We start from the raw sequence: 25552 nt of genomic DNA on the forward strand, positions 1-25552 counted from the left end.
ATTAACATTTAATGAAACAAAAACTTATAGTACAATATTCCAGGTTTTTTATTTGTAGAGATAAAAGGAGCAGTAAACCGTTGATGTATTTCCTCAAATATTTATGAAATAAGGTATGCCTTAATTACTGTCACAATTTTATTATACATACAGACATGTGTATGTGCATATGTATATACATACGTTTCGCGATATATCTCATGCACATGTGTTGTATATACACACACATACACACAGCGGATAGTACTTAAGTGCATATATCGTTAGTTATTTTATTAACTGACTCGCTCATTCATTCTCACATGTTGATGCGCACTTTTACACTTTCATTTATCCCCTTCATAATAATAATAATAATAATAATAATAATAATAATAATAATAATAATTAACCACGCATTCAATCGAAGATGGTTATTGGTTATAATTCTTTTTTATATTCTCAAAGGTGTGTCCGCCAGGCAGCGTAATCCGCTTCTTCGGATATAATAAGCTTTAAGATTTCAGTTGAATTCATCATTGCAATCGTACTTAAAGCTGACCGGACGACTGGTAGTACCTTCCACGACGAGGACGTGTGACACACGCTAATATTATTCGTATTCGTTAAAGGTGTATGATCGTAACGTTCTTTTGGAAACTAATGCTCGCAGAATATGGAGTTTAGCAGCTAGAATGAATAATACAACTAAAATCTTAAACAATATGAATAGAAACGATAGTTCTTTAGCAATTGCCGATATCAAATAAGTATTCTGACTGTTCGAGGCGACTTCTCTCGGTATGTACGTGTGTATGCATGTACGAAGAACGTTGGTCGATGAAGTATGAAGTCCCTTAAATGTGTATACAAAATATCAAACTTAATCTTGAAGCAACAGCACGTGAAATAGCTACTGCACAGTCTCAGCTATTAAAAACTATACGGAAGAATTATCCAGCCTAGAGCCTCAGTTACAGGAATACTTTCCGCACGAGATAACTTTTTTTTTCACATTATCTAGATGAAAGTAAGCTTGTAACTACTTTCCACTATTTCAAAATTTCTTCTTCTCCTTCACACACACAACGACTGTTTAACTTCTGCGACTTATAATAAACATATTCACAGACAGAAAGAGAGTAAATCGAGGGATATTTCTACAATAGAATCGTTAGTCGTTTGTTCGTTTCTCGATAGAGTACTCGTTACTCAATACAGTACGGTACATACTTAAAAGTTAGATTGTTGCCTTAATATTAAGGTATCTTTAATATTACTTTAACTTGTCAATATTAAATCGGAGAGAGACGTAATCGTTCATTTGTAAAAAAAAAAAAAAAAAAAAAAAAAATTATTCCAGTCAAACGTATCAAAAGTATGTGCAATGGTAGTACCTTTGATACTATTGACATACTCTATCCTCGATAAGAAAAATATTAACACTTTCTCAACATTCCACACACGCTAGTGGATGCCGATCACGCCATATATTGAAGACAAAACAGAATTTCGGAAGCAGAATGTCAGTTTGCCACGGTAGTACTCATACTCTCACAAAACACTCATATATTTTGCATATATCTCTTTTCTGTTTGTAGAATAGATATAAAATTTTACACCACACGCTTCGCAGATTAACGCGAGCATCCAAGAATGGTCAGAACGTCCTCTCTTTCTCTCCATGAAAGTTGCACAATTTCGTGAATTAAATCACCCATATTATATTCACAAGCCTGATAATATATATACGCCCTTAATCTTCCTCAGGGGGCAACAGAATCTTTATTTTCAATAATTACCAACCGTAAATTAAATACGTAATAACAAAATAAGAACAAGCCACTTTCTGGCTGGCTGGGTCTCTCACTCGGATTTCAAAGTCCAAAAAGTTCAATCAGCCGAAACTCTAAGTTGTGTTACATCTCATCCACATGTAGTTCAGTAAATATGTGATACAATCATGTTTCCCTATGTCACATATGCGCAAATGCTGCACATTTGTAGTTACATTACATCACTCTCCTCTTTGTGTGAAATTAGAGTGTTGACTGATATGACTCTTTGAATGATAACTTCTGTAAGAAATTCGGTACCTCGTTTGAAACACTTTAGTGATCGCGATCAAGATTGTTGCTACAATGAGGAGTTATAGTCTTAGCGCGCTCCTGGAACAAATAAAATCAATTTTGAAATTATAAAAATTATATATTTTTTTAATTCTGCTATAGATAATATGTTTGTGATTCGCGCAAATGGAGCTTTCTCTTTGCTTTTATGTTACTCCATTTGTTTCTCGCATCATATGACGATGAAATGTGTAAACAAAATCAAGTGCTACTTGTTTTTATACAATTTTGCATTATATGCAAGAAACATTATCGATATCGATTTAAAATTCAGTAGAAGACATTAAAGTTCGCCAATTAAATTAATGATATGGGTGGAAAGATAATAAATACATTAGTAAACACAAGTCTCAAGTTTAGTGTACAGAACTAAAAAAAAAATTATATATATATATATATATATATATATATATATATATATATATATATATAACAAATTTGGATATATTGTTTCAAATCGTTCAACAGTATTCTCAAAAAACAAACTCAGAATCTATAAGAATCATGACTATTAAGATGCTTAAGATGTAAGAGCTATTAAATAGTAATAAAGATAGAAACGTTAAACAATATATGAGAGAAATAATGTGAAAATCTCCATAAATATAAGATATTTCCTCCGTAAAAATATCGTTAAAAAATTTTGATATAAGAGAAAAAATTTTGGCATAGATCTATATATTCAATAGCATGAGATAGATTTAATCGTTAAACGAATGTTAATTAGCGTATAAGCATACTTATATTTCCATTAGTGTTTCAGTCATTATTATTAGTAAATAGTAAAGAAAATATTTTCTCCAAAAAAGTTTTTTGCTGTGCCGATTTTCTCATCGAGGAAGAAGGAAAAAGCATTTAATAAGCCCCAGAGTTATTGCTTCTTGGAAGAATGATTTGTGCCAAGCGAAATGTTGAGTTTTGTGGAGGACTCCAACCATCTTTTAAGGTTGAAATTGGCTGTTAAAAAATGATAATTTATATAAACAATATAACCAAAAAACATAAATTTTGAGTTAACGACAGTGATACAGAACACTAATTTGTCAAGTTTCAACAATTTAAAGTTTAAAGGATAACCCCACGATGATTGTTACGACTGAATATGAAATGATGACGTGAGATATACGTGAATCCTAAAGGAATTATAGACTATACGTTGACATGCTGCGAAAAATTAATTTGAGAAATTTTGATTGCACCTGATTGAGCGTTGGCCTGAGTTGGTGCTTGACCTTGCCCTTGTCCTTGCCCCTGAGCACCTTGAGCACCTTGAGAAAGACCTGGTCCAGCTGTTGATACTCCACCGCTAATGTTATTACTTGCTGCCTTTTGCTTTAACATCGTCCAATCAAATGTATAATCATATTGGTGGTTCAATGTACGGAAAAGTATGCGGAAAAGTTGGCGTAAATACATGTAGTCCGGGCTTTCTTCAAAGCGTAGACCTCGCGTATAATTTAAATACATTGCGAATTCGGCAGGAAATCCCTGAAAAAATGGTAATCTTTATGTTACGAATGTACATAATACAGGTTTACATAACACAATATAATAATACAGATAATGAAGATGAAGAAAAAATTCTTTAGCGCCTTACCTTGCATAAGACTTCTACTGGCGTGGACATTTTTTTCTCACTAATTTTCTCATACTTCTGCTTCTTCGTCGCAGCTTTGAGACCTTGCCAAGGTAACGATCCTCGATTAAAGTACATAAGAACGTAGCCGAGTGATTCCATGTCGTCGCGACGACTCTGTTCAATTCCAAGATGCGCATTGATAGAAGCATACCTCGCTGTACCCGTTAGATTTTTATCTTCGCGATATATTATATGCAATCTCGTGCGACTATCCCTATACTTTTTAGCCAATCCAAAATCGATGAGGAACAGCTGAAACGGTCATTCCGGTAATTTATTAATGACGCACGGTTCATTTCTGACGTGCATCATTGGAGGAATGGGCTAAATTGAAATGCGTACCTTATTACAATGTCGCCCAATCCCCATTAAAAAATTGTCTGGCTTTATATCTCTGTGGATAAAGTGTTTGCAATGGACATACTCAATCCTACCAATCATCTGGTCTGCCAGCATTAAGACCGTCTTAATTGTAAACCTTCTTGAACAGAAAGTAAAAAGGTCCTCCAAAGATGGTCCAAGAAGATCCATTACAAGAACGTTATATTCACGTTCTTGGCCATACCTAAAGAGAGGAAAACTTCTGTCAGTTGACTGCGTCTGGCTCACAGCAACTTTTAATCTCTCAGCTAATACGAATCCCATAATTATTTATTAAACATTCCTTTTATGATTACGTAGATACAACTGAATACAATGCCAAACAATGTGAAGAACTGAACGTGATAATTACCAACGTATGTGTGGTATTCCTATACCACCATGTAATATTTTATACAGCTTCGATTCATATAGAAGCTGCGGGTGCCGAGCACGCATGTTCTCCAACTTAACTGCAACTTCCTGAAATGTAAACATATGTTACATGTTATCGAACTGCCCTGCAAAGTTTTATTCAACACAAAGATCGTAAACAAAATGCAAATAAATGGAATGATATAATAATGTTGTGATTTCTTTCTTCTTGTGCTATTCTAATTTTCCTTTGTTTCTTAAGCACTGTATATTTGCGTTAAAAGAATAACAATAGATAGAAATCCACAAAAAGTCTTGAAAATACTAGAAAAATAGAAGAATAAGTCCCTCTTGATGACAATGAGAGCTAATGTACTAGGTTTATATCTCAATTCTCATTTAATATCATTTTTATCTAAATCTCAAGTTCCATTTCTTATTCGTCGTTATTCACACGCACAGCCATGGTATCCCAACAGGATATATCATTATCCTCATATATTGGTTTTTTGTTATACCGTGAGAGAAAAGTATCATCATATATGGATCATAGGTAAATGTCGCTTAAGATAAAACGTGCAACATACAACAGTACCATCAAAGGAAGCGGATTTGCAAAACAAACGGAACGAAGACTTAAATCGCCCTGTCATTGTTTACTGTGTTCTCGATAGTCAATACGATTTTCCTTATCTGCAAGGGAAACTGTAACCAGCTAAGAAAGCCAAAATTAGTTGCCCGGACTCCGACCGTCTGTTCAATCTCGTTCCAGCGAGAGAGCCAGTGAGAAACGCCTGTGCTTTCGATAATTCAATAAAATCATTAAACATGCGCGCACGCGAAATTCCGATAATCGTCGCTGTTACGACAAGCGTCTGCTTATATTTATCTCAAACCGCGTCCCGACGTATGTACATTGTACATACGCACGTACGTACGTACGTACGTCACTCGCGCGCGAGCTCGCCGCGGAGTAATCGTCGACGGCGGGCGAGCTCGCGACATCGCGGTCGCGTCCCCAAACCGTCGGCCAGAAGAGGTGAAGGATCCCTCTGCCTCGACGTAGCTATCGACATGTCGCGGCGCCCGTCTCGTCTCGCATGGTCCGATCACTCCGATGTCTCTGGATCTCGACAACCGAGGATCGGTACGAAGGAAGGGAAAACGCGATCGAGCACTAAACGAGACGAAACGAAGCGAGAAACGGGAAACGGGAAACTGGAAACGCGAACACAGAGGGAACCGAGCTGACTGGCTGGCTGGCCAGTCCAGCAGTAGGTCGCGCAGGTACGGCCTCGAGAGAGACGCCTGGGATGGCCTTACCTCGCCATTGGAGATGTTGATGCCGAGGTAAATGTCGCCGAAGGAGCCCGAGCCGATCTTCCTCATCAACCTGTACTTGCCACCCACGATAAACTCACTCTTCGCTATTGACATCGCCAACGACGCCATGTCACTGCTCGCCTCCGTATGCCTTCTCTCTCACCTCCACTCGCCCGTACGGCTCTTCCCTTCGCGCTACCTTTAACGCGGGGACCTCTACACGGCGGTGTAAGTTTTGCACCTGCTCGCCGTCTCTGTCCCTCTACCGCCGTCTTTCGCTCGCTCCACCGCCACCGCTCTCCCGCGATATATATATCTCCTACTCGCACGCCGTCTCTCGCTCTCGGGCTGGCTCCCTTTCTTTCTCTCGCGCGCGTGCGAAGGTCGAGCCGAATCGAGGGTATAAGCGACGGCCGGTGGCGTATGGGGCTTCGCGGGCCGGATTTCGGGCGAGTCGGAGTCGCCGGGGGGCCGCGATGCGATCGTCGTAACGTGTCCACGGGCGGGCTGTTCACTGGCAACGGCACGGCAAGCCCCGTCGACAGCGCGCCGACATTTTCCCTCTCGGCGTGTGGGCACGAAGAGCAGCGACAGCGACTGACGATTCCCGGAAGCGATGCGTCACCGAACGACGGCCAACGACGGCGCGGGGGACGCGGAGGGGGCAGGGGGACAGCTGCACTGCCGCTCAATCGAGTCACTCCACCGGCGCGACGCCGCACGTCGCCCGATATGTTCGCGCCGTGACGTTTCGCGCGCGAGATCCGCGATAATTCGTCGTGACTTCTTTCGTGCGCGATCAGCCTCGAGCCGCGAACGCCCACGAACCTGAGCCGCGTCAGCCGCGTGAAGTCGCTCGCTTGACGCCGCCGGTATCACGGCGCTCAGGCTCAGGCCCGTAGCGCGGCGGCGAGCGCCGCGGGCGCCACGAGCGCCAAACGTATCGCCGAGGTAAGAACCCTGCTGAACTCTTGCACGGTTCAGCCTTCCTCTTTTTTTCTTTTCACGTATAAGAGAAAAAGAGAAAAGATAAATTGTGCGAAAAGTTCAGCTAAAAAGAATAAATCCAAGGTTTTATCTTTGCCATGCAATTTCATACGTATGTACGCATACAATTGTAATGCATTAAACAACAAAAATTAACATAGATTATACGACGCTTTTTTGTTTGTTTTTTCTTCTTACCATATATTACTTATGCGACTGTTGGATCATTCCGTAATATATCTTTAATATTCATGAAAGCTCCCCTCGAGAAACGAATCGGCAGATCGACGACTTGTAGCTCACGTCGAAATCGATGCGGAATTTCAAACGAGATGGGATCTAAATAATTTTTACGTGTTTCTAATAGATTAGTTATAATTCGGCGAATCTGGAACGATATGTGGGTCAAGGGTGTCGCTTCTTCGTGGCTACGATACTGACGTACCGGAACCTCGTGCTACTTGTCCACATCTTTATACGCTATTGTTCAGGTACGTTCAAAAGCCTTTATTCGCCGTCGTCATCAGCACGGGATCCGTTTTCTATTGCTGCATTATTGACTGTACTAGTTCAGAGTTTATCTTTTTTACTCCACATTGGAAGAAAAAAACTCTGAACTAGTGATGCAACCAGTTTAGCAATAGAAAACAGGCCGATAGAAATAAGGAGCCGGAACCACGGAGGGTGAAGCGCTGAAGCCGCCTCAGGGCGGGGGAACAATGGTCACGTGGTACTATTGGTGCGGCATTGGCGATTGGCTGAGTTTGGTATCTTAGGCCGGTATTCATAGTTATTTAAGACCGTCTTAAGTTTAATCTTAAGATGTCATGAACCAATCACAGAGCCGTATTAGCGTCTTAAGACATTACTTAAGACGGTCTTGAAGACTGTGAATACCAGCCTTATTTTGCTCAAATAAAAGTATACATGGCGCGTTCAGCAGAACAAACCGCTCAGTAGCAATCGAACGTGATTGGCTCTTACTTTTAGACCCAACAAATCAACGTAGCGTGTTGATAAGACGACGCTCAACAGTTGTGTCTGCTGAACGCGATTTTCACGATGACGCTCGACGATGGATTCGAGCGTCAAATCTGGTCACGTGACTACGTTTGACGCTCTTATGGAGGATTCACATTCACACTGCGTCCGATGTTCGACGTACGACGATCCGACATCCAAAAATTTAAAAAGTACAATTTTTGGATTAGATTTTTTTCAAAACGGGACGGTAAAAAATTCCCAAAAAATTCGCATAATTCTATTTTGCATTCCAGAACAACATATTAAAATGTCATGAAACTGGCTGCATTTTTATCATAGGTTTTTATGGGAAATGTTATATTGCATATACCTTCAGAATGAAATAAGTGCAAGAAAAAATGCAAATGATAAGGAAAGAAAAATATGCACATGTAATTTAATAATTTACAAATAAATGAGCGAAAGAAAGGGGAAGGTTACCGCACATTTCGTAGAAAAATTAATTATTAAAACATAATATCGCTTGATTTTTCGTTTGCTAGACTGCCACGGTCGTGAACGACGTGAACAGCAGCACGCATTATACGCACGCGGCGACCAATCAGAGCAATCCCCTTCATTCCCACTACTTCAAACGCTAGTGCGCTGTTTCCAGAACCCCCGCGTCCCACTACTCCCTCCGATGAAGCCATCGAACCTCCTTATCGTAAATTTTGGCGAAATAAACAACAAAGAAAAAATTTTACAAAATGCCTTTATGTTGGTACAAGGTTCAGCTCAGTCCATATCACATACATGATACAAAGAAGAATGATTCTTTCATGAATCATACGGCAATCGTCCTCGAAAATGAACTGAGAAATATTATTCTGAGAGATAAAGAAGTAAAAATTAAAGTCCACCAAATAAAAGGTTTAGTGAAAATGACAATACTAAATTTGTAAAAATTTACAAGAATAAACTATTTTACCTTACAATATACCTTACCTCACCAGTGAATAAATATTAACATTGTAATATGTAAAGTGCATACAAGAAGTACAAATATAGATATACAGTATACTTATATGCGCATTATATATATTTTTTAATCAACTATTTGACTCATTCCACCTAATTCCCATGCGTAATATTAGGACTATTTATAATAACATATACAATTTATATATATATATATATATATATATATATATATAATATTTATATATAAAATAATACTCTAAAATCTTTTAGATTAGAGAACATTATCAATTGTTTTTTTCCATGAAAAAATTCTAATTTAAATAAGCAATCTGTTAATACATATACACACACACACACGCGCGCGTACACACAATTGTCTACAGTTTGCTAAAATTGTCACTGTTCAATATTTCACATATAAATGGCGCGATTTTTTCAGGATTATTATTATGAACGTCATGATTTCCGTCTGTATTAATTATTTCCAACCTGGTTTTAGTTTTTATCGTTTTCAACGCTAATTTAAGTTCTTCGTATTGAAGAAGAACACCGTCAGATGGAAGAAAGAGGTATATTGGAACTGAAAGCTTGTTATTAAACTTCTGACATTCATCCATATTCATAAATAAAAGAGGATAATGTCTTACTCGCAAATCTCTATTATATATATACTTCTCATTCCCATTTACTTTCGTAACTGCACGCTCAAACAGCGCATCAGCAGCTTCGGAATTTAAAGAACACATCCTCATAGTCTTAAGAGCATGTAATATTTCTGCTTTAGTGTAAGACTGCGGTTTTTCGGTTTTATGATAAGCTTTTACCAAAAGTGTAGACGTTGTATAAAAATGTTTTACGTAATCTACGTCCTGAGGACCCATAAGAAGCCCATCAAGAGAAATCAACTTCCTGATTCTATTTGGTTGAAAAATACTGAACATGACAGCTATTTGCGCTGCCAAACTGTGTCCTATATAAATAAACGTTTTCCACTGCAGGGCTTCTAAGATGAAATATAATGCGTGTGCGTAAACTGTTATGTCTATTATCATCCAAGATGGAAAGGGTGACGACCATCCGTGGCCAGGTAAATCTATGCATACGTAATAAAATAATTGTTTTGGCAAATACTTCATCAGTCTAGTAAAAGATCCCAAGTTATCTTGTTGACCGTGCACTAGTAAGACTGGCTTTCCTATGGGAGAGCCATAGGTTTTGGCAGCAACGTGACCCCAGGGTACAGAGAGTTTTATTTCCGTACATTGTTGTTCTGGCTCTGCCATTTTTGTTAGTTACTCTTGCTGAACAAGATAAAGAAATCTTATTCACTGAAACAATACATTTTTTAATAGTTTTATACACTGCATACTTATAGAGCATGCAGTTTTTAAGATTTAAGTACTAATAATATAACTAATATTGCAAACCTAAATCTTTTTTATTACAAATCCTTTTTAGCTTTATTTTCTTACATTCAATATAATTGTACTTCTTAATTCTAAACAGAAAAGGTATACAGCAAAGAGTTACAAGAAGGAAAAATCAAATAGAGCTCACCTCGTACGCACGTAATTTGGATTAGTTCATGAAATTCATGTCACAATAACTGATTAAACAGATTCACAAAAACTAATGATAAAATTCCTCCTTGTTCGCTACAAATCTCGGCTGCCAAACGCGACCGCGATGCGCTACGAGTCGACTGCGGAGGAAGGAAATAAATTCACGCACTTAATTCTGTGTATATAAAACCTGCAGCAAAAAGTTCCCCCTCCAATATTTAGTCACACTTGTTTTTTATTTTAATCATTTCTTCGTTTCTTCCAAGTAGGTCATCATGCCCTATTTGTGGAGGTTATCTCTTTTAGGGAACAAGTTCTAGAAATTAGAAAGTCATATATGCTGGCGAACGTTAAAGAGGGACACGATGTACAGATGTATTTGACACTGATAAGTTTTTTACTCGCGGCCTGATATATGAGACTGTCGGTTCAACAACGTGAAAAACTAGCTGTTCCACTATAAAACCTGATTCATAATGTATTCTTTGCTTCCTGTTTTCTATTTTAATCTCTTTACGACTATCTCGTATTACGCAATTCCGTCGCGTTAACGCGATATGTTTTTTGTTCTCTGTCGCCCAAGATAAAAATTGACGAATTTCAGAAGAGACAAATTAAGAAACATTACGTTACGCGATGGAATTGCGAAATACGATAGGTTTTTTTTTTTTTTTTTTTGTAAATTCCGGTTGGAGTTATAGACGTCTTCAGCCCCTCCTTAGGACTATATAGCGTATTTAAGTGTTTTCCACTTTATATCGTGGTTTTTTTCAATCCTGTATAATCCCTTTTTTTCCTCGTACAATCCTTTCTCTTTGGTCTACGATGATTCCCTATGCTTTCTTCCACCTTAAAAATTTCTTTTTTATCTCGCACATTTAAGTATTCCTTTTTTTCCTCGTACAATTTTTTCTCTTTGGACTATGATCCCTTATGTAAAATTCCTTTTCATCTCGCACACTGGAAGACACCTTTGAGACAATCAAGAGAGGGGAAGATTGGTCAGAGTCCCTCTCTTGATTATGTATATGACTGTGCGTATGTGTGAGGCTGGTTTCACATGGGGCGTAAGATGCGTATGCGTAACTTGCGTCAGCCAATCAAATCGTCTCAGCTACTATACGCGTATGATACGATTAAATACTGAGACGATTTGATTGGCTGACGCAAGTTACGCATACGCATCTTACGTCCCATGTGAAACCAGCCTAATTGTGTGTGTATGTCCGCGGTGTACCGAACTCGGTATGCCGTGGGTGCGTTGGGCCCAAGGAATTGCGCGGATCAATTCCCCTTGCGGCCAAAAAAATACGAGATAGTCGCAATAAAGAGGTTAAGAGCAGAAAACAGGAAGCAAAGAGCACATTGTAGCTGTTTTGTGATGCTAAAGCCTGATCTACAATGTGTTCTTTGCTTCCTGTTTTTTGCTCAACTTCTTTGCGACTATTACTACGTTTACGCGAGCGTTACTTCTGTAGTAACTTACGATAATTCCTTCGCGTAAACGGGATTTTGTAGTAACTTACGATAAATTATCGTAAGTTACTACAGAAGTAACGGTCGCGTAAACGTAGTTAAAAACAGAAAGCAAAGAGCACATTGTAGATCAGCCTTAAAACAGCCTTGTTTTCTTCTAGGCGAATGAATAAATAACTAACTAATTATACTAGATAACAATGACTATAAGGTAAAAATGAATAATCATAGGAGAGTTATCATCATGCTAGAAATTGGGCTCGATAAATATTCAAGTTGGTCGGAAATACAAATAGGAAAGAAGAAAACCGACAAATCGTTCAAATCGCAATTATGGAAGGTTAATTAAAAAAAAAAAAATATATATATATAATATTAAGTCAAATTAGAGTATATATATACAACAAAACGTTGCACATTAAACATTTGCTCGACGAATTTATTGCTGATAAAAAAAAAAAAATAAGAGCAAGACAATTCAATCATTTACTAAATGATTGAATTGTCTCTTATATTATTTTTTTTTTAACGTATGAACATTGTCTACACACAGATTAAAGCAGGTTCTGCAAGTTTAATTAATAATTAATATGAATGCAGGCGACTCTTATTTAAAACAATTTTTAATCTCATTATTTTTAGAATTATGTTTAAAATATTATAATTATAGAGATAACATAAATAAACTGAATATTCATGCTGATAATTTTGCAATAATATACATTTAATATACATATAATTATTGCGAAATTATCAGCATGAACATTCAGTTTATTTATCTTATAATGTTTTAAACATAATTTTAAAAATAATGAAATTGTATTAAATAAGAGGCCTGCATTCATGTTAATTATTAATTAAACCTGCAGAACTTGCTTTAATAATCTGTGTAGACTATTATGTTTATACGTTTTCTATATCAACTGGTGCTATAAAACCAGATTTAACGAGCGTTTATATGACATTTTACGCAATTAACTACTCATGTTATAAAACCCGATTAATGGTATAACGGGCAAGTTTTATTAATATTATATTTTTTATACGTCATCATATGGATCATATGCGCAAATCTGGTCACGTGATAATAAGGTGCCTTTTCATGCTGACGCTCGACCCTCATTTTCAGCGGCAAGACGGTCGCATGACCACAATTGACGCCGGCGTCAATTAAAATTCATGAAAAGGAAAACAGCGTCAAAATTTCGGCGTCTTCGCGCCGCTTTGGCTTTGACGTTTAAAGCTGAGAAAATCCAGCTTTCTTTGCTTGACGCTAGCGTCAGATCGTGAAACTTAATTTCATTGACGCTAGAAACCAGCGGCAAACCAGACCGTCTTAGCTTATTTTTCAGCGTGCCGCAAAATTCAAAGGTGTTTACAGTGGTTTACAGTTATACAATGAATATATATATGACAACGAGAATGAAGTAAGTAATATATTAATATTATATGGTAGATATGGAATATTTTGATTATTCTTGTGCATAAATATGCCGCTTTTTAGGGTATTAATAAGTTATGATAACTCTACATTTTAGGTTAGTTGAATATATCTGCAAATATATGAGTGATTAAAATAACTTTTGTAGAGGGATAGAGCTATGTTTGGATTAGTTGGATATGTTAAATAATTAATAATAAACAATTAGTTAGTCATGTTCGCTTATACTGGGTGTACCGTAAAGACCGGATCAACTCTTAAGAGTAGATTTCTAAGATCGTGGCAGCCTCGACATTTTGGCATTAGGATTTTTTTCTTCAAATGATCTCAGGAATCTACCTTTAAGAGTTGATCCGGTCTTTATGGTACACCCTGTATAAACAATTTCAATGGATGGGTTAGCAAACAAAGCTCGATCTTAGTGCTTAAAATCTTATATTACAAATTCAAAACATTCAAACGTTTCGGCTCTAAATGTGGCCTTCATCAGTGATAACAATTATAACCTGCTGTTGGCAGTAAAAAATTTAGAACTCCTTCCAAAAGAAAGGCCTCAAAAAAATTGTCGGTAGAAGAGGAAGAACATTTAATTTTGGCTGTCCAACATAGAAGGCCTCTGTGGGACATTAGTCAACCGGTGGACCAGAGATCCAAGAAAACCCGGAAACGACTCTGGGAAGAAGTTGCTGATGAATTGAATGGTAAATAAATAAATATATAATACAGTTGGATTAGTTGGATATGATAAAATCTGATTTTTCTAGGTGTACTCGACACAATTGCTGTACAGCAGAAATTTAAATCATTACGCGATACATATCGCAAAATTGTTCAGTCTGAGCAGTACCTTCCGAGTGGATCTGGGAGGATTAAAAATGAGAACCGTCACAAGTGGAAGCACTATGATATAATGGAGTTTCTTCGTCATACCAGTTTATCGAAGAAGTAACTGATTTTTGTTATTATTATAAAGTAATGTTCCTGGCACAACACAACGATGGACATCAGTTTCAAGATCAAATACAAATTACAAATTTTGTTTGGCATGGACAACAAAGCTCTGGTAGTATAATGGTTCTGTTATTATTATTGCTATTATTTGAAAATTATTTAATAATAATATTAATCCAACTATTTTTATTTTTAATATTTTAATTTATTATTTATTATTATTATTATTAAATTATTTTTCAACAATAGCAATAATAATAACAACCATTATACTATCCCAGCTACTGCATATGTTGTCCATGTCAAACAGATTTTGCACTTGATCTTGAGGCAACTACTCGACCAAATTTCTAAAATTGTTCATTCTTTGTGTCAAGAATATCATTAGACAGTGATAAAATTACTGTAATTCTACAATTTGTTTCTGTAATTCCTACTTTGTTCATTTATTGTAGCACATCGAGTAATATTTCTAGCACAGAGAACGAGCTATTAGATAAATCGGTGGACCAGTCAACTTCTCAAGTACAAAGTCCGATTGACATAGATCCAAATGACAGTAGTAGCACAGAAAGTATGATCATTGTTTTATTATTATTATTTTTTATATCAACTGTATATAAAGATTTGTTTGCAGCGCCAATCTTATCAAGTATTTTTACGAGTGGAAAAAGGCGAAGACTCAATACCAATTCCACTATTGATAGCGATATATCAGTTGCTTCTACGAATCCGTTGGATAAACTAATCCAAATTTTTGAGAGACGGGAAAAGGCGCAAAATGTTGCACTACCAAATATAAATGATCCATTTGATGAGGTAGATCATATGCTACAAACAGCAGCATTACATTTGCGCAAAATGTCGCCTCAACTACAAATGCGAACTCTACAGGATATCGTCCAAATGACCTTCTCCAGACTACAGGAAGAAACAAATAATAATTAAATTTCTTTCAGCTGGATGTTATTCCGACAACACATTTTATATTTTTTTTAATGCAAGCATAATTAGCTTTAAATTTTAACAAAATAAATAAATTTATGGTTTAAATTTTTTTATCTTTTTATTTTTTTTCTTCAAAATATGGATGTAGTTGCGTATATTAAAACGGTACACGTGTAATACAAATTTATATTTAAAGCAGTATAATGATAATTTTATTAATATACTATAAATAAGTATCATTGTAGTCTCTATTTATGATTAATTAAATGACTTAATGCTCTCTTGCTTTTTATATATACAATTTTGATTGAATTAAAATGTCAAAAAGTCAAGCATAATTGTCTCATTAAGCTACAAAAAAAATTTCAAAGTCCTTTTTTTAAGGATGTATAGCCATATTCAAATAATAACAGATTTTTAAAGCAAGATTTAACAATGTTTAAACAATTCTTTGGTATATCTTTGGTATATCAACTATAAACTTGCAAAGTTATTTTAGATGTACAATGATAGAAAAGACATACAATTTAGACATACAAAATGATAGAAAAAATATCAAATATAATATTTATTTATTCAGATTATTACCATTTCCCCCCAAACGTCATATATTTTTATCAGTATTTTTCATTATTTTCCATAAATATTAACTGATTTTTAAATTTTATCACTTTATTTTTTTCTTGAGAAATTCTCAAATAAAGTTACGATTATTTAGCTTAGGCTGTACGGTCGAAACATCCTTAGAACAAATTATTATTTTTTTAATTAATTTCATTTAAATCCATGATGATAATTTTAATTACTGCTATTGAAGATACTGCTAGGGTATAGCACCCTCGCCGTTAAAATAATCGCAAAATTCATTTCTGATGTTTATGGCATCTCGAGAAGAATTGTTAGTGCCACAATTACCAAGATCTCTCAAGGCATGACTGCTATCCATTTCCTTTCTCCAATTTCCAGGAATAAATTTCTAGCGTCAATGGCCGCGTTCAGCAGACCAAGCCGCTGAGTAGCAGTCGAACGTGATTGGCTCTTACTTTTAGAACCAACCAATCAACGCAGAGTGTTGATAAGACGAACTCAACAGTTGTGTCTGCTGAACGCGGCCAATGAAATCGCAGCTTAAGAAAATTGTTTGGTCTATTTCCTATGCACATGTTAATGTATGTATATGGACCAATCAATTTTCATGCTGAGGCTGCGGTCACGTGATGCGTCATGCGTGATGCGGGATAGGCGTCCGTCATAGTAGATGCAAGACTATAGTCAAAGGTCATATATCTGTGTAGTGTGTTGTCCACGGTCGGCGATTATTCGCGGCGTGTGTTATGACTATAACCTGAAACGTGAACGTGAAACATAAACACGAGATTTAATGAAGATATTAGTAAACACGCGCTGAATAATCGTTTTTTTCTTTTTGTAATTCCTACAGTTCTCAAATAGTAAAATTCCCGAAAATGTTGTTAAGATGCGTGAGTCCGATGTTTACTTACGGAAAATTTGTACAGGTACGTGTTTGCTCCATTTTTTGAAAGTTAATGAAATATACAGTAACATATTTAATTGTTTCTCATTTAACTGTTTAAGTTTATTGAGTCCCATAGAATTTTTAGATTGACACAGTCTTTCTTGAAATTGTAAAGCACAATCTCTTCCGACTTACTTTACTCCATTTTTTTGAAAGCTAGTTTGTTTAAATTTAAATTATCAGTTTTTAAGGAGATATCTTAAATAAAAAAATATAAATAAATTAGGAATATGTAGTGTTTGAATGTAGTCAGAGAATTATTTATCCAAATGCATATTTAAATGGCTGGAAATCTATTTCAGAACAATCTACCGGTATTGGTTGCTGCTATTAATTCCCCCAACTTTACACAAGTAGCGCAAATAGCTAAGCACTGGGATCCAAGATGGAAGAAGGAAAGGAAACAAAAAGTTATTAAAATAAAACTTCCTTCGTTTGAAGACAAGGATGAGGATCCTACTAAACTGGATAAGGAGGAAATACGATCTCGTATGAAGGAACATGGTTTCTTGCCGCAGAAACCTTGGAACGAAAGACCGGCTTATATTAGTTCTACTTCAACAATTTTCGAGTCCTATGTTGCTCCAGAAGGAGATGGAAAGTATTCTGCCATTACCAAAGAGGTGCACGTTCTTTGCTCTTACCTTTTATATTGTATCTTTAATTTGTGCAAAGTATAAGATATACAATAATACATAATTATACATAATGTTTTGCTAGTTTTAAAATATAATATAGAATGTGTGGTTTTTAATTATTTACTCTGTAATTGAAATATAGGGGGCAAAGCAAAAGTTTACATTTTTGGAGAAAAAGAGCAAATCTTTAATGGCCATCAGAAAAATTAAATCGTTTGATGACTCATTCAGTACGGCATATTTTTTAGAAGAGGCCTTGGATATCTATCAAAAGGCACATGAAGCTTTAGCCGCGTAAGAGAGAAATGAAAAATACATAACGTTTTTATATTTTTTATAAGTGCAAACATTAAGTTAAAGGAGTTATTGCAATCGATACATAGAGCGTGTCTTCTTTACTTTTTGTAGCAATATTACCAAGTAAAACAAAAATTTTTTTACAGCAAAAATGAAGATGAGATAATAAAATATGTCACAGAAATGGCATACCCTGTAAGTGTTCAAAATGTTGTGTCCTTGCTATATTATCATGTAACATCATGTTACTTACGTTATTTTCTTGCATTTTTAGAAAATAACACACAACATGATGGACAAAACTATACACTGGAAGTTTTTAGAGTCTTTGGAACCGGCCCGTCTCGTGCACGCAAGAACTACAAGTGTACTAACAAAAGACAACATTTTTGCACAACTTACCGTCCGATTCCACACGCAACAGGTTCAATAACGTATTCTTTATAATTCATTTTTTTAATGACACAAAACAACTATGCGAAAATTTCCTCTTGATTTACAGGTTTTAGCAATTTACGATAGATTTGGCCGTCTCATACAAGGGAGCGAAATTCTGAGGAAAGACGTATTAGAATACATAGTATTCGAAAAGCATTTAGCTAATGAGTACGGCGTATGGCGAATTCATGGTAAGATTATACCATCCTGGATGGCTCCGACGGACATAGCGGAAGGCACATATGTTCTACCAAAAGAAAAACACGATCCCGTGCCAACTGAACCGCATCCCGTAGAAGCTACATTAACAGAAGATACGCCAAAGGATGTGACAAGTGCACAATCATCATGAATTCGCAATACGTATGTAAACTGTTTACTTAATGTTTATATTATATTGTATGATGTTAAAATATAAAATATATTGCAATTTATGCAATAATCTAAGGTGCATTTATATTCCAGCAAAATTTGCATCAGTACATGTATTACTTCCCCAAAGTTATTTCAGTTTTGATCGTTAAGAAATATTATTACAATTACAACTATACGAAGTATTCGAAAAGTGGGACCCTCCTATTATCTCAAAAAGAACGCATTTTTACGGAAAATGACTCGAACAAAAGTTGTAGGGGTCGTAAAGTATTGTCACTACACACGACAGTACTTTACGATTTCTACAACTTTTGTTCGAGTTATTTTCCGTAAAAATGCATTTTTTGTTTAGATAATAGGGGGGTCTCACACTCTTTTTGAATACCCTGTATATCTGTTATAATATTAGTGATTACGAAATTGATTATGATTTAGCAATTTTTTAGTACTAATTAAATTATTGCTTGCAAGTGAAGCCATATATATCGCGATATAAGCGATATAAGTAAAAATAATCACAATTTCTTTAATTTATAAATAAATACAATTTTCTCGATTATGAGAATAGTGAGAGCAATAATCGCTCCACAACATATCACTGCGATTACTGAAGAAACTTGATATATTTCAATTGCTTGCGGCGTCTTGTCATCGTCATAATCCTGTTTAACTCTCTTTTCCAACCAACGATCTTTTAACAAACTCAATAGTCCAACTTCCATTAATTTAAGTATCCTATTTATCAAAATTATTTGTTAATACATGAAATTATCACAATCTAGATGTGCTGCTAAGCAGAGATCTCTATTGATGAATAATATACATATACCTCAACTATTTTTATGAATAAAAGATATGAATAATTTAGAATTATCAATATGTTTAGAATTAAAAAAAAAATTAGAATCTAAGTACGATAAAAATAACAATAAAAACATATAAGAATCTTCCTTTATTTAAACGATTTTCATTTTAATATTGATTAAATTGATTTAAGAGGGTTTGTTAGTTTGTTGCTAATAATTTCTATAATTCCCAAAGCTTATCTAGAATATCTGTATTTTGTATAGATATTTTTTTTACCCAAGATCGATGCTTCTTTTGTATTTAAAATTCTTCACGATGCCGGAAGCTACCCATATTTTCGATAAAGGTTTTCCAGTGTTAGTCAAATGACATATAATAGCTCCATTCACTTTATGCATATCTTCGCCTTGAAATATGGCATATTTCTTTTTCTTCGAGGAACATGCCATTTTATGCATGTCCTCAATTGTTGGTATTATAATCAAGCGTTTTGCCGTTCTTGCTTGTACAATTGGTTCCAAATTAAGTATCTATAAGTATATATTTAAATGTTATGTACTCAGGCATTTAGATTTTATGCACAAAAAAAATCGTACTTAGATTCTAATGTGTGGAATCTCAACATAAAAAAAAAATTATGATCTTTATATTCTCTTAAATTAGGTTTACACATTTATTTTTTATGTTGTTTTATTTTTTACATTGTTTATCTGAGGACTAATAAATTATAATGTCAATATAGTACATTATCAATAGAGTATATGTACCTTAAATCCGATATCTCCAGTTGACCCTTTTAGACTGATAACGCTGTATTTAGTATTAGCCACCAAAGACTCGAAACTATCAAATGGTGGTACGAAAATACTTTTCGTTACATAAATAAATAACAGAGCACTAAATGACATATATATTATAGAACAAAAGAAGCCCAGCGACACTTCCAATATCCTCGATTTTTTAAGATGTTTGGGAGTATAGCCTGTTGCAATTATTCAAATTAATTATTTCCCATTATCAATAGGATAATAGATTATTTTAACTCGATATTATTAACTCTTTATATATTTATTAATTATATATATATTATTGCAATATATTATTTTTACATATTCTAGAGATAGAAAAATACTATAAAAAACTGAAGAACTGATTTCCATCTTAATTTTAAGGTCAAATATCAACGAAAATGAACAACAATGAAATATTCTAATCGATTCATTCAGACATACCTTGATTGCAGAGGTTTCCAAAGTTATAAAATAAGTGTTCGTTGAAAGACACGTTTTTACATTTATCTTTACTCCATAAGATATTCCTGCGAATATTTTGTGTCAAAAAAGTGCACAGACTCAGTAGTATATACATAATCAGTATAATGCACCATATTTCCCAAGAGAAAATTTTTACCATCCATATATTGTCATATATCATTTCGCGATGAATATATAACTGATTTCTATAAAATTATTTAAGAATTATCAGTTCTTGTGTGATGTAATTTAATTCCTATTAAACTACTATTTTGAGAGATTTGAATAAATATTAAATCAATTATCGAATAAACATTTAACAAGTTTGGTGATCGCACCAACTGACCTGTTTATCCAAAGAGGTATTGAAAAATCGACCGCCGCAAGTCGCGGTTTAAATGTTTCTATTTTTGGTATCGCGACGGTTTTGTTGCGAAAAATAATACCTAATAATCCGTGTTTATAAGTCAAGTCTTCTTCCGGCATGCCCATGCCGTCTATATTTACTTTCACTGGCTGCAAGCTAAAGGTATCTTTTGGTTACAAGTTATGTTAATGTTTGATTTTATAACACAACAATCTGTTCTCTCGAGCCGAGTATGGTCTTACGTAAAATTTAGCGACTCGGAAAGTAGGTTCCATATTTCCCCGCAGAGTCCTGTAACCTTCGTATTATTATCGTAGAACTGAAGGAAATGCGGCTCCTGAAATATATAATTGACGAAATTATCATTTAACTCTTATCATTTAGTAAATAACGTTTATTTAATGTTTTTTCAATGTAAAAATAGGTATTCTTCATGATATCATGGCCATCATATTTGTGATTATTAAGAAATCTCAATTAAAATTAAAAAGACTATAATTTTAGCATTAATTTATTATTATATTATCAAATTTCCAATTATTTTTCTCATAGATTCCTGTAATCTCGTTTTTTTTATATTGAAAAACTTAAGATACCGTTTCAAATATTACAAAAAATTAAAGAAAAATATATGAAAATATACCTTTTTCTTTCTTTTCAAAGAGAGTTTAAATATTTAACAATATAAACAATATTTAAATTTTTTATAATATAAGTTTCTAGATATAAATTATTATTTTTTAAATTAAGCGAATATTAAAGAATCAATTTTAACAGAAATTTCAATATTGTGTAAATTAAGGAAATATCGACAATAACCATCAGATATTTTCTAATAACATACCTGGAAAGATGTTAAAGTTAAGTTCTGTAATTGAAAATTGTGGATCTCGAGTGCTCGATTCTGTCTGAGGCGTTCTTGTTGCATACTGGCATAAATCGGTACGCTGGAAATTGGCACGAAAGTTTTCTGTGTCTTGCTCCAAATCACACCGTTCATGTTTTTGTCTCGGACAATGACAAAACTCCATACATAATAGCCATAAATATAATAGTCGTCTTTATATAATATGGATGCGCTGTTAATGCTTTACAAAGATTTACAAGATTGTTACTTTATTGGGTGGCGCAATTCGAAATTTTTATTATATGTTCGTTGACATATAATTTACGATCAATATTAAAAGAAGAAGGAAAGCCCTTATCACACACATGATTAGATTGATTTCTGTGATCAGATGAAAAAAAGAGATGCGTCATCACGTTACTTTAGATAAGATCTTGCTTTAAATTGCGCGTCCTTAGATTATTATCTTTTACTTTTATATGTATTTTCTATTTTCTGAATATAGACAAATATATGAAAAAGTAATCGTGCAAAGTACATTTTAAATCTAAGCAAATGAACTAAATAATAATGATAAAATAGAATCACCGTAAAAGTATAGAATTTATTTAATACGTTTGCCTTCTCTCTCTCTCTCTCTCTCTCTCTCTTTCTCTCTCTCTAGCACAAGAAATATCAGATTTTATATTGCGTTTACATAATTTACCCGTGACAAATCAATTTTAGTCGTTATCGCACAATACGAAATGCCATCATGCTTTGACTACTTTATGCTTTGACGGCACATGTCGTTATTAAATGCGAGCGTAGATCGATCGAAATAAATTTAACGTGTGTCGTGATTTTCAATACAAATACTGGGAGTTGAGTGTTTTACATTGCATGTTGTTTTTATATGATGTTACTTAGATATCGTAAATATAAAGAATTTATCATATAAGTATAAAGTTATATATATAAAGGAATAGAAGAAATAAACCATGAAAAGACATAGGAAAGTTTGCCGAAGATGTTAATATAATTTTTAAAAAGTTAATATAAGATTTGACTTTTAGTCATATCTTTCTTTTTAAATATTTTTGAAATGTTATTATCTGCGTTTATATGGCCGTGAATTCTTCATTTCTTCGTAATAATACATTATATGTTCCAGAACGAGTATCACAAGTGATATCAGCACTCCGTAACTCAGTATTAGAAAAATTAGATAAACTTGGTGCAAATCGATCGTTTTAAATATTCCATGATCTCTATTCTCTACTCTGGTATTAAGCCAATAGTTTTTACATGCATCTATCAATCCGACTTCTCTGAATTTGAGGAGTCTGGAAAAAAATAAGACAATTATGTGTGTAATCTTTAAAATAATAATTTCTCAAATAATAATTTCTCAAATAATAAGTTAATTTATGCAGTACTCACGCGTTATCGATGGTCTTCCTATAGGGGTAGTTCTTTTGGAGTGCGAACGTTATCCACGTCTCATTGAAATTGCCAATGGCCTGCAGCGGGCAGCCGCTTTTGCTCATTGCCATAAATCGGTCCTCGATCTCAAACATCGCGTATTTCGTCATCTTGTTGCAAATTTCACCGTGCATATCCTCCGCGGCTTCTATAAAACGCACACGCGCAGTCGGATCGTGTCTGCCTCCATATTTATGCTAAAATAGTAAAGTCACAAATTATTGTATATATTATTTATGTTTCGTAAAAGTGTCGTTTCAAGTTACAAAGTTGTACAAAATAATTAAGAACAATCGAATTCTCAATGTTATCTTTTCTTTGCTTTGCTTTGAAGATAAAAGTGCTGTTCTAAATTACGGAAGGAAACTTTACCATGTTTTTAGTGCGAAATATAAATCGCTGAAATACTACTGTGATATAAGTAATCTTTGACGCTTACAACAAAAGAACTGTAGAAAATGCTGTTACGCCACGCCAATAAGATGTATTTTGTATTGTTAATGACAGATTCTACATCCTTAAATGGCAGCGTCATTTCTCTATTTGTCATGCGATATATGAGTTGTGAATTAAAGGCTAACAATATCAGCCATGCGAATATACTCTTCGACAGCGACAAGATCTTGAACTTGTTGTAAAAAGCGTCGGGTACGTAGCCTATAAAAAAAATCGCAGATTATTTTATCTTATCGTAACTTTAATTGTGGAATGCTTAATTAACGTTTTAATCTATAAAAACAAAAATTTTCTTTTACTTTATTTCACTGAAAATAAGCTGACAATTTTTTGTTAATTATTCATAAACGCGTTTTTACTTAATTTCTTCTTCGATTGTATTAAGTATGCACCTTGCGTGCTCATTATGGCGAGCGAATAGAAAAAATGATCGCCTAGACTGAAATCCATGGAGCCTTTCCTTTTGCGTTTGGGCTTGTCCGTCGGTACTTTTTGCAGAAAATAACCGACGCAACTTAAGATGATGAACAGAAACAGTATATAAAACCACATTTGCCACGTAAATAACGTAAATACCCATGTATTATTGAACTGCCATTCCGGTCGAACATAAATGTGAAACCTAAAACATCAATTTATTAAGAATTATTATATATTGCAAGTAAAAGGATTCCCGGCCTGTTTCTGATTTTGCCAACAGCAGGAAGGGAACTACTCTCGACTAATAATTTTGAAATGAGTCACGGGGATGAGCAGTTTCTCAATCGTAATTTATTATTAAGTTTATATCAACTTACCTGCTTCTCCAAAGAGGCATTGTATAATCCACGACGTCGAAGCGAGACGGATAGAATCCACTTCTCAAAATTACCTGCGCTTCATTTCGCGCGAGCATGCCGACTAAACCATTCTGAGTACCGTTTTCCAGTCTTTGACCGAAATTTCGATCGGTGACTCTTATTGGGATAAATCTGAGGAATGTAATACTTTATTGACTTATAATCATCAGCAAACCCCATTTGCACACAAACTGAATAAGTACACAGTGTAAATTTTCAAACATGTATGCGCTATTACGTAAAAAATGTTGCCGTAACATACGTAAAATTGAGATATCCCGCGAGAACATGCCACAGGCCGCCGTAAACACCTCTGACTTTCGTATCATTATTGAGAAACATTACTATATTCTTTTCCTACAAGCATAACAAATTATCATGATCGTTGTTTAATGATTTGAATAATTCTTATAAGCTAGTCTAATAAATTGGATCAACACGGAGGGTTGTCAAAAATTTGCCATTAAGCTCTGTGAGAAGTTTCTGCAACATCTTGCGGAAGAAAAACTGTACGTTGATCTTTTCAGACTCACGTGTTCGCACCTCGTAATACACAGCTTTTACCACTTCTCCGCTCATGTCAGACTTCTCTGTTGCTCGGCGTTTAGCCAGATTTTCTTGATGAAGAGCGGCGAATTCCGGGATACTGAACAACTGCACGAATTTCTGCTGTTGCTTGTGCCAAATTACCCCGGACACGGCGTAACAATCCCATATCATGAGATAAAAAATCGCGACCGTTAGAACAAATCGCGTAGCCATCCCTTGCGAATTTCTTTTTCGCTGAACTAATTTCACGTCAATGTAGATTCTATGTAGAATACAGACAAATAAAAATATATTAGATTGCAGTTTTCAACGATATTTATACGCATATCGCAAAATGCTATTTATTTATTATTTTCTCTAATGGATCGGTATCATGTAATGGACAGACATTACGTTATTGTTGAGGATCGATAGCACGTAGATTAGTTATGTTGGCATTTTGTCAACGTTGGCATTATGACGACGTTCACTTTTTTTCCGTCCACCAACGATGTATTAACTCCATAATCCAACTTCTTTCAATCTGAGTATTCTGTACCTAAAAATTACTTGTTTACATAGCACGTTA

General features: G+C 34.8%; 6 protein-coding genes and 1 long non-coding RNA gene across 15 annotated transcripts in view; 3 read left to right on the top strand and 4 right to left on the bottom strand.

Moving 5' to 3' along the window:
- Positions 1–124: 124 nt before the first annotated feature.
- LOC143903494 (casein kinase I) lies at positions 125–6513 on the bottom strand. Of its 3 annotated transcripts, none has more exons than XM_077417133.1 (6): positions 5806–6513; positions 4481–4590; positions 4090–4312; positions 3706–3999; positions 3308–3596; positions 125–2147 (listed from the first exon to the last, which is right to left on the bottom strand). In XM_077417133.1, exons 1-6 carry the CDS (start codon positions 5932–5934, stop codon positions 2137–2139), a joined length of 1056 nt encoding a protein of 351 aa, XP_077273259.1. In that variant the 5' UTR covers positions 5935–6513; the 3' UTR covers positions 125–2136. The 3 variants fall into 3 exon arrangements, with proteins under 3 accessions (XP_077273259.1, XP_077273260.1, XP_077273258.1); XM_077417134.1 differs by lacking the exons at positions 125–2147; positions 5806–6513 and adding exons at positions 2789–3065; positions 5078–5761; XM_077417132.1 differs by lacking the exon at positions 125–2147 and adding an exon at positions 2799–3065.
- Positions 6513–8842, top strand: LOC143903497 (uncharacterized). Of its 2 annotated transcripts, XR_013258724.1 has the most exons (4): positions 6513–6756; positions 7160–7283; positions 7783–7985; positions 8070–8842. It is a non-coding gene; the product is annotated as an uncharacterized LOC143903497 (long non-coding RNA). The 2 variants fall into 2 exon arrangements; XR_013258723.1 differs by having other exon boundaries at positions 7783–8842.
- Positions 8515–11378, bottom strand: LOC143903496 (serine hydrolase-like protein). Its single transcript, XM_077417136.1, has 2 exons — positions 10297–11378; positions 8515–10067 (listed from the first exon to the last, which is right to left on the bottom strand). The coding sequence occupies exon 2, from the start codon at positions 10020–10022 to the stop codon at positions 9117–9119; it is 906 nt and encodes a 301-aa protein (XP_077273262.1). The 5' UTR covers positions 10023–10067; positions 10297–11378; the 3' UTR covers positions 8515–9116.
- Positions 11379–12924: 1546 nt separating this feature from the next.
- LOC143903424 (uncharacterized) lies at positions 12925–15222 on the top strand. 3 transcript variants are annotated; one of them, XM_077416993.1, is made up of 5 exons: positions 12925–13204; positions 13828–13919; positions 13983–14163; positions 14625–14743; positions 14795–15222. In XM_077416993.1, exons 1-5 carry the CDS (start codon positions 13176–13178, stop codon positions 15115–15117), a joined length of 744 nt encoding a protein of 247 aa, XP_077273119.1. In that variant the 5' UTR covers positions 12925–13175; the 3' UTR covers positions 15118–15222. The 3 variants fall into 3 exon arrangements, with proteins under 3 accessions (XP_077273119.1, XP_077273117.1, XP_077273118.1); XM_077416991.1 differs by having other exon boundaries at positions 12926–13204; positions 13738–13919; XM_077416992.1 differs by having other exon boundaries at positions 12927–13204; positions 13738–13919; positions 14807–15222.
- A 1178-nt stretch (positions 15223–16400) lies between these two features.
- Mrpl45 (mitochondrial ribosomal protein L45) overlaps positions 16401–25552 on the top strand; it is a 29716-nt gene continuing 20564 nt past the window's right edge. For 2 of the 3 annotated variants that reach the window (XR_013258713.1, XM_077416989.1), the window contains exons 1-6: positions 16401–16634; positions 16957–17277; positions 17435–17586; positions 17736–17784; positions 17864–18013; positions 18092–18390. Coding sequence is in view for 2 of the 3 variants with exons in the window: in XM_077416989.1 (XP_077273115.1) it covers positions 16584–16634; positions 16957–17277; positions 17435–17586; positions 17736–17784; positions 17864–18013; positions 18092–18379 (1011 nt within the window). In the remaining variant the exon portion in view is untranslated. Of the gene's footprint in view, positions 16635–16956; positions 17278–17434; positions 17587–17735; positions 17785–17863; positions 18014–18091; positions 18470–25552 lie in introns of those variants that run through there. The other variant, XM_077416990.1, reaches the window with a different exon arrangement.
- LOC143903420 (glutamate receptor 1-like) lies at positions 18746–21829 on the bottom strand. Its single transcript, XM_077416986.1, has 7 exons — positions 21674–21829; positions 21072–21166; positions 20809–20985; positions 20442–20668; positions 19977–20191; positions 19486–19739; positions 18746–19137 (listed from the first exon to the last, which is right to left on the bottom strand). Exons 1-7 carry the CDS (start codon positions 21827–21829, stop codon positions 18918–18920), a joined length of 1344 nt encoding a protein of 447 aa, XP_077273112.1. The 3' UTR covers positions 18746–18917.
- On the bottom strand, positions 22760–25336 carry LOC143903419 (glutamate receptor ionotropic, kainate glr-3-like). 2 transcript variants are annotated; one of them, XM_077416984.1, is made up of 7 exons: positions 24979–25336; positions 24698–24792; positions 24394–24567; positions 23989–24218; positions 23580–23797; positions 23099–23337; positions 22760–23001 (listed from the first exon to the last, which is right to left on the bottom strand). In XM_077416984.1, the coding sequence occupies exons 1-7, from the start codon at positions 25195–25197 to the stop codon at positions 22767–22769; spliced, it is 1410 nt and encodes a 469-aa protein (XP_077273110.1). In that variant the 5' UTR covers positions 25198–25336; the 3' UTR covers positions 22760–22766. The 2 variants fall into 2 exon arrangements, with proteins under 2 accessions (XP_077273110.1, XP_077273111.1); XM_077416985.1 differs by having other exon boundaries at positions 24969–25107.

This window comes from Temnothorax americanus, unplaced genomic scaffold, assembly GCF_048541705.1.
Source record: "Temnothorax americanus isolate GAGA-0224 unplaced genomic scaffold, ASM4854170v1 Scaffold47, whole genome shotgun sequence".
Taxonomy (NCBI): domain Eukaryota; kingdom Metazoa; phylum Arthropoda; class Insecta; order Hymenoptera; family Formicidae; genus Temnothorax; species Temnothorax americanus.

Bases quoted from the DNA above. Each gene is read 5' to 3' on its own strand.
- LOC143903494 (XM_077417132.1), bottom strand. From the start codon at position 5,934: ATGGCGTCGTTGGCGATGTCAATAGCGAAGAGTGAGTTTATCGTGGGT. The intron at 3,597-3,705 runs GTAAGGCGCTAA...CCATTTTTTCAG, and splicing joins CAGTAGAAGTCTTATGCAAG to GGATTTCCTGCCGAATTCGC. The intron at 3,066-3,307 runs GTGCAATCAAAA...ATTTTTTAACAG, and splicing joins TCAGGCCAACGCTCAATCAG to CCAATTTCAACCTTAAAAGA.
- LOC143903496 (XM_077417136.1), bottom strand. From the start codon at position 10,022: ATGGCAGAGCCAGAACAACAATGTACGGAAATAAAACTCTCTGTACCC.
- LOC143903424 (XM_077416991.1), top strand. From the start codon at position 13,176: ATGAATATATATATGACAACGAGAATGAA. The intron at 13,205-13,737 runs GTAAGTAATATA...TGCTGTTGGCAG, and splicing joins TATATGACAACGAGAATGAA to TAAAAAATTTAGAACTCCTT. The intron at 14,164-14,624 runs GTAACTGATTTT...CATTTATTGTAG, and splicing joins CATACCAGTTTATCGAAGAA to CACATCGAGTAATATTTCTA.
- LOC143903420 (XM_077416986.1), bottom strand. From the start codon at position 21,829: ATGAACGGTGTGATTTGGAGCAAGACACAGAAAACTTTCGTGCCAATT. The intron at 20,986-21,071 runs GTAAGACCATAC...AGATACCTTTAG, and splicing joins TCCGAGTCGCTAAATTTTAC to CTTGCAGCCAGTGAAAGTAA. The intron at 20,192-20,441 runs GTATGTCTGAAT...TAATTGCAACAG, and splicing joins TGGAAACCTCTGCAATCAAG to GCTATACTCCCAAACATCTT.
- LOC143903419 (XM_077416984.1), bottom strand. From the start codon at position 25,197: ATGGCTACGCGATTTGTTCTAACGGTCGCGATTTTTTATCTCATGATA. The intron at 24,793-24,978 runs GTGCGAACACGT...TTATGCTTGTAG, and splicing joins TAAAAGCTGTGTATTACGAG to GAAAAGAATATAGTAATGTT. The intron at 23,798-23,988 runs GTGCATACTTAA...TTTTTTTTATAG, and splicing joins CGCCATAATGAGCACGCAAG to GCTACGTACCCGACGCTTTT.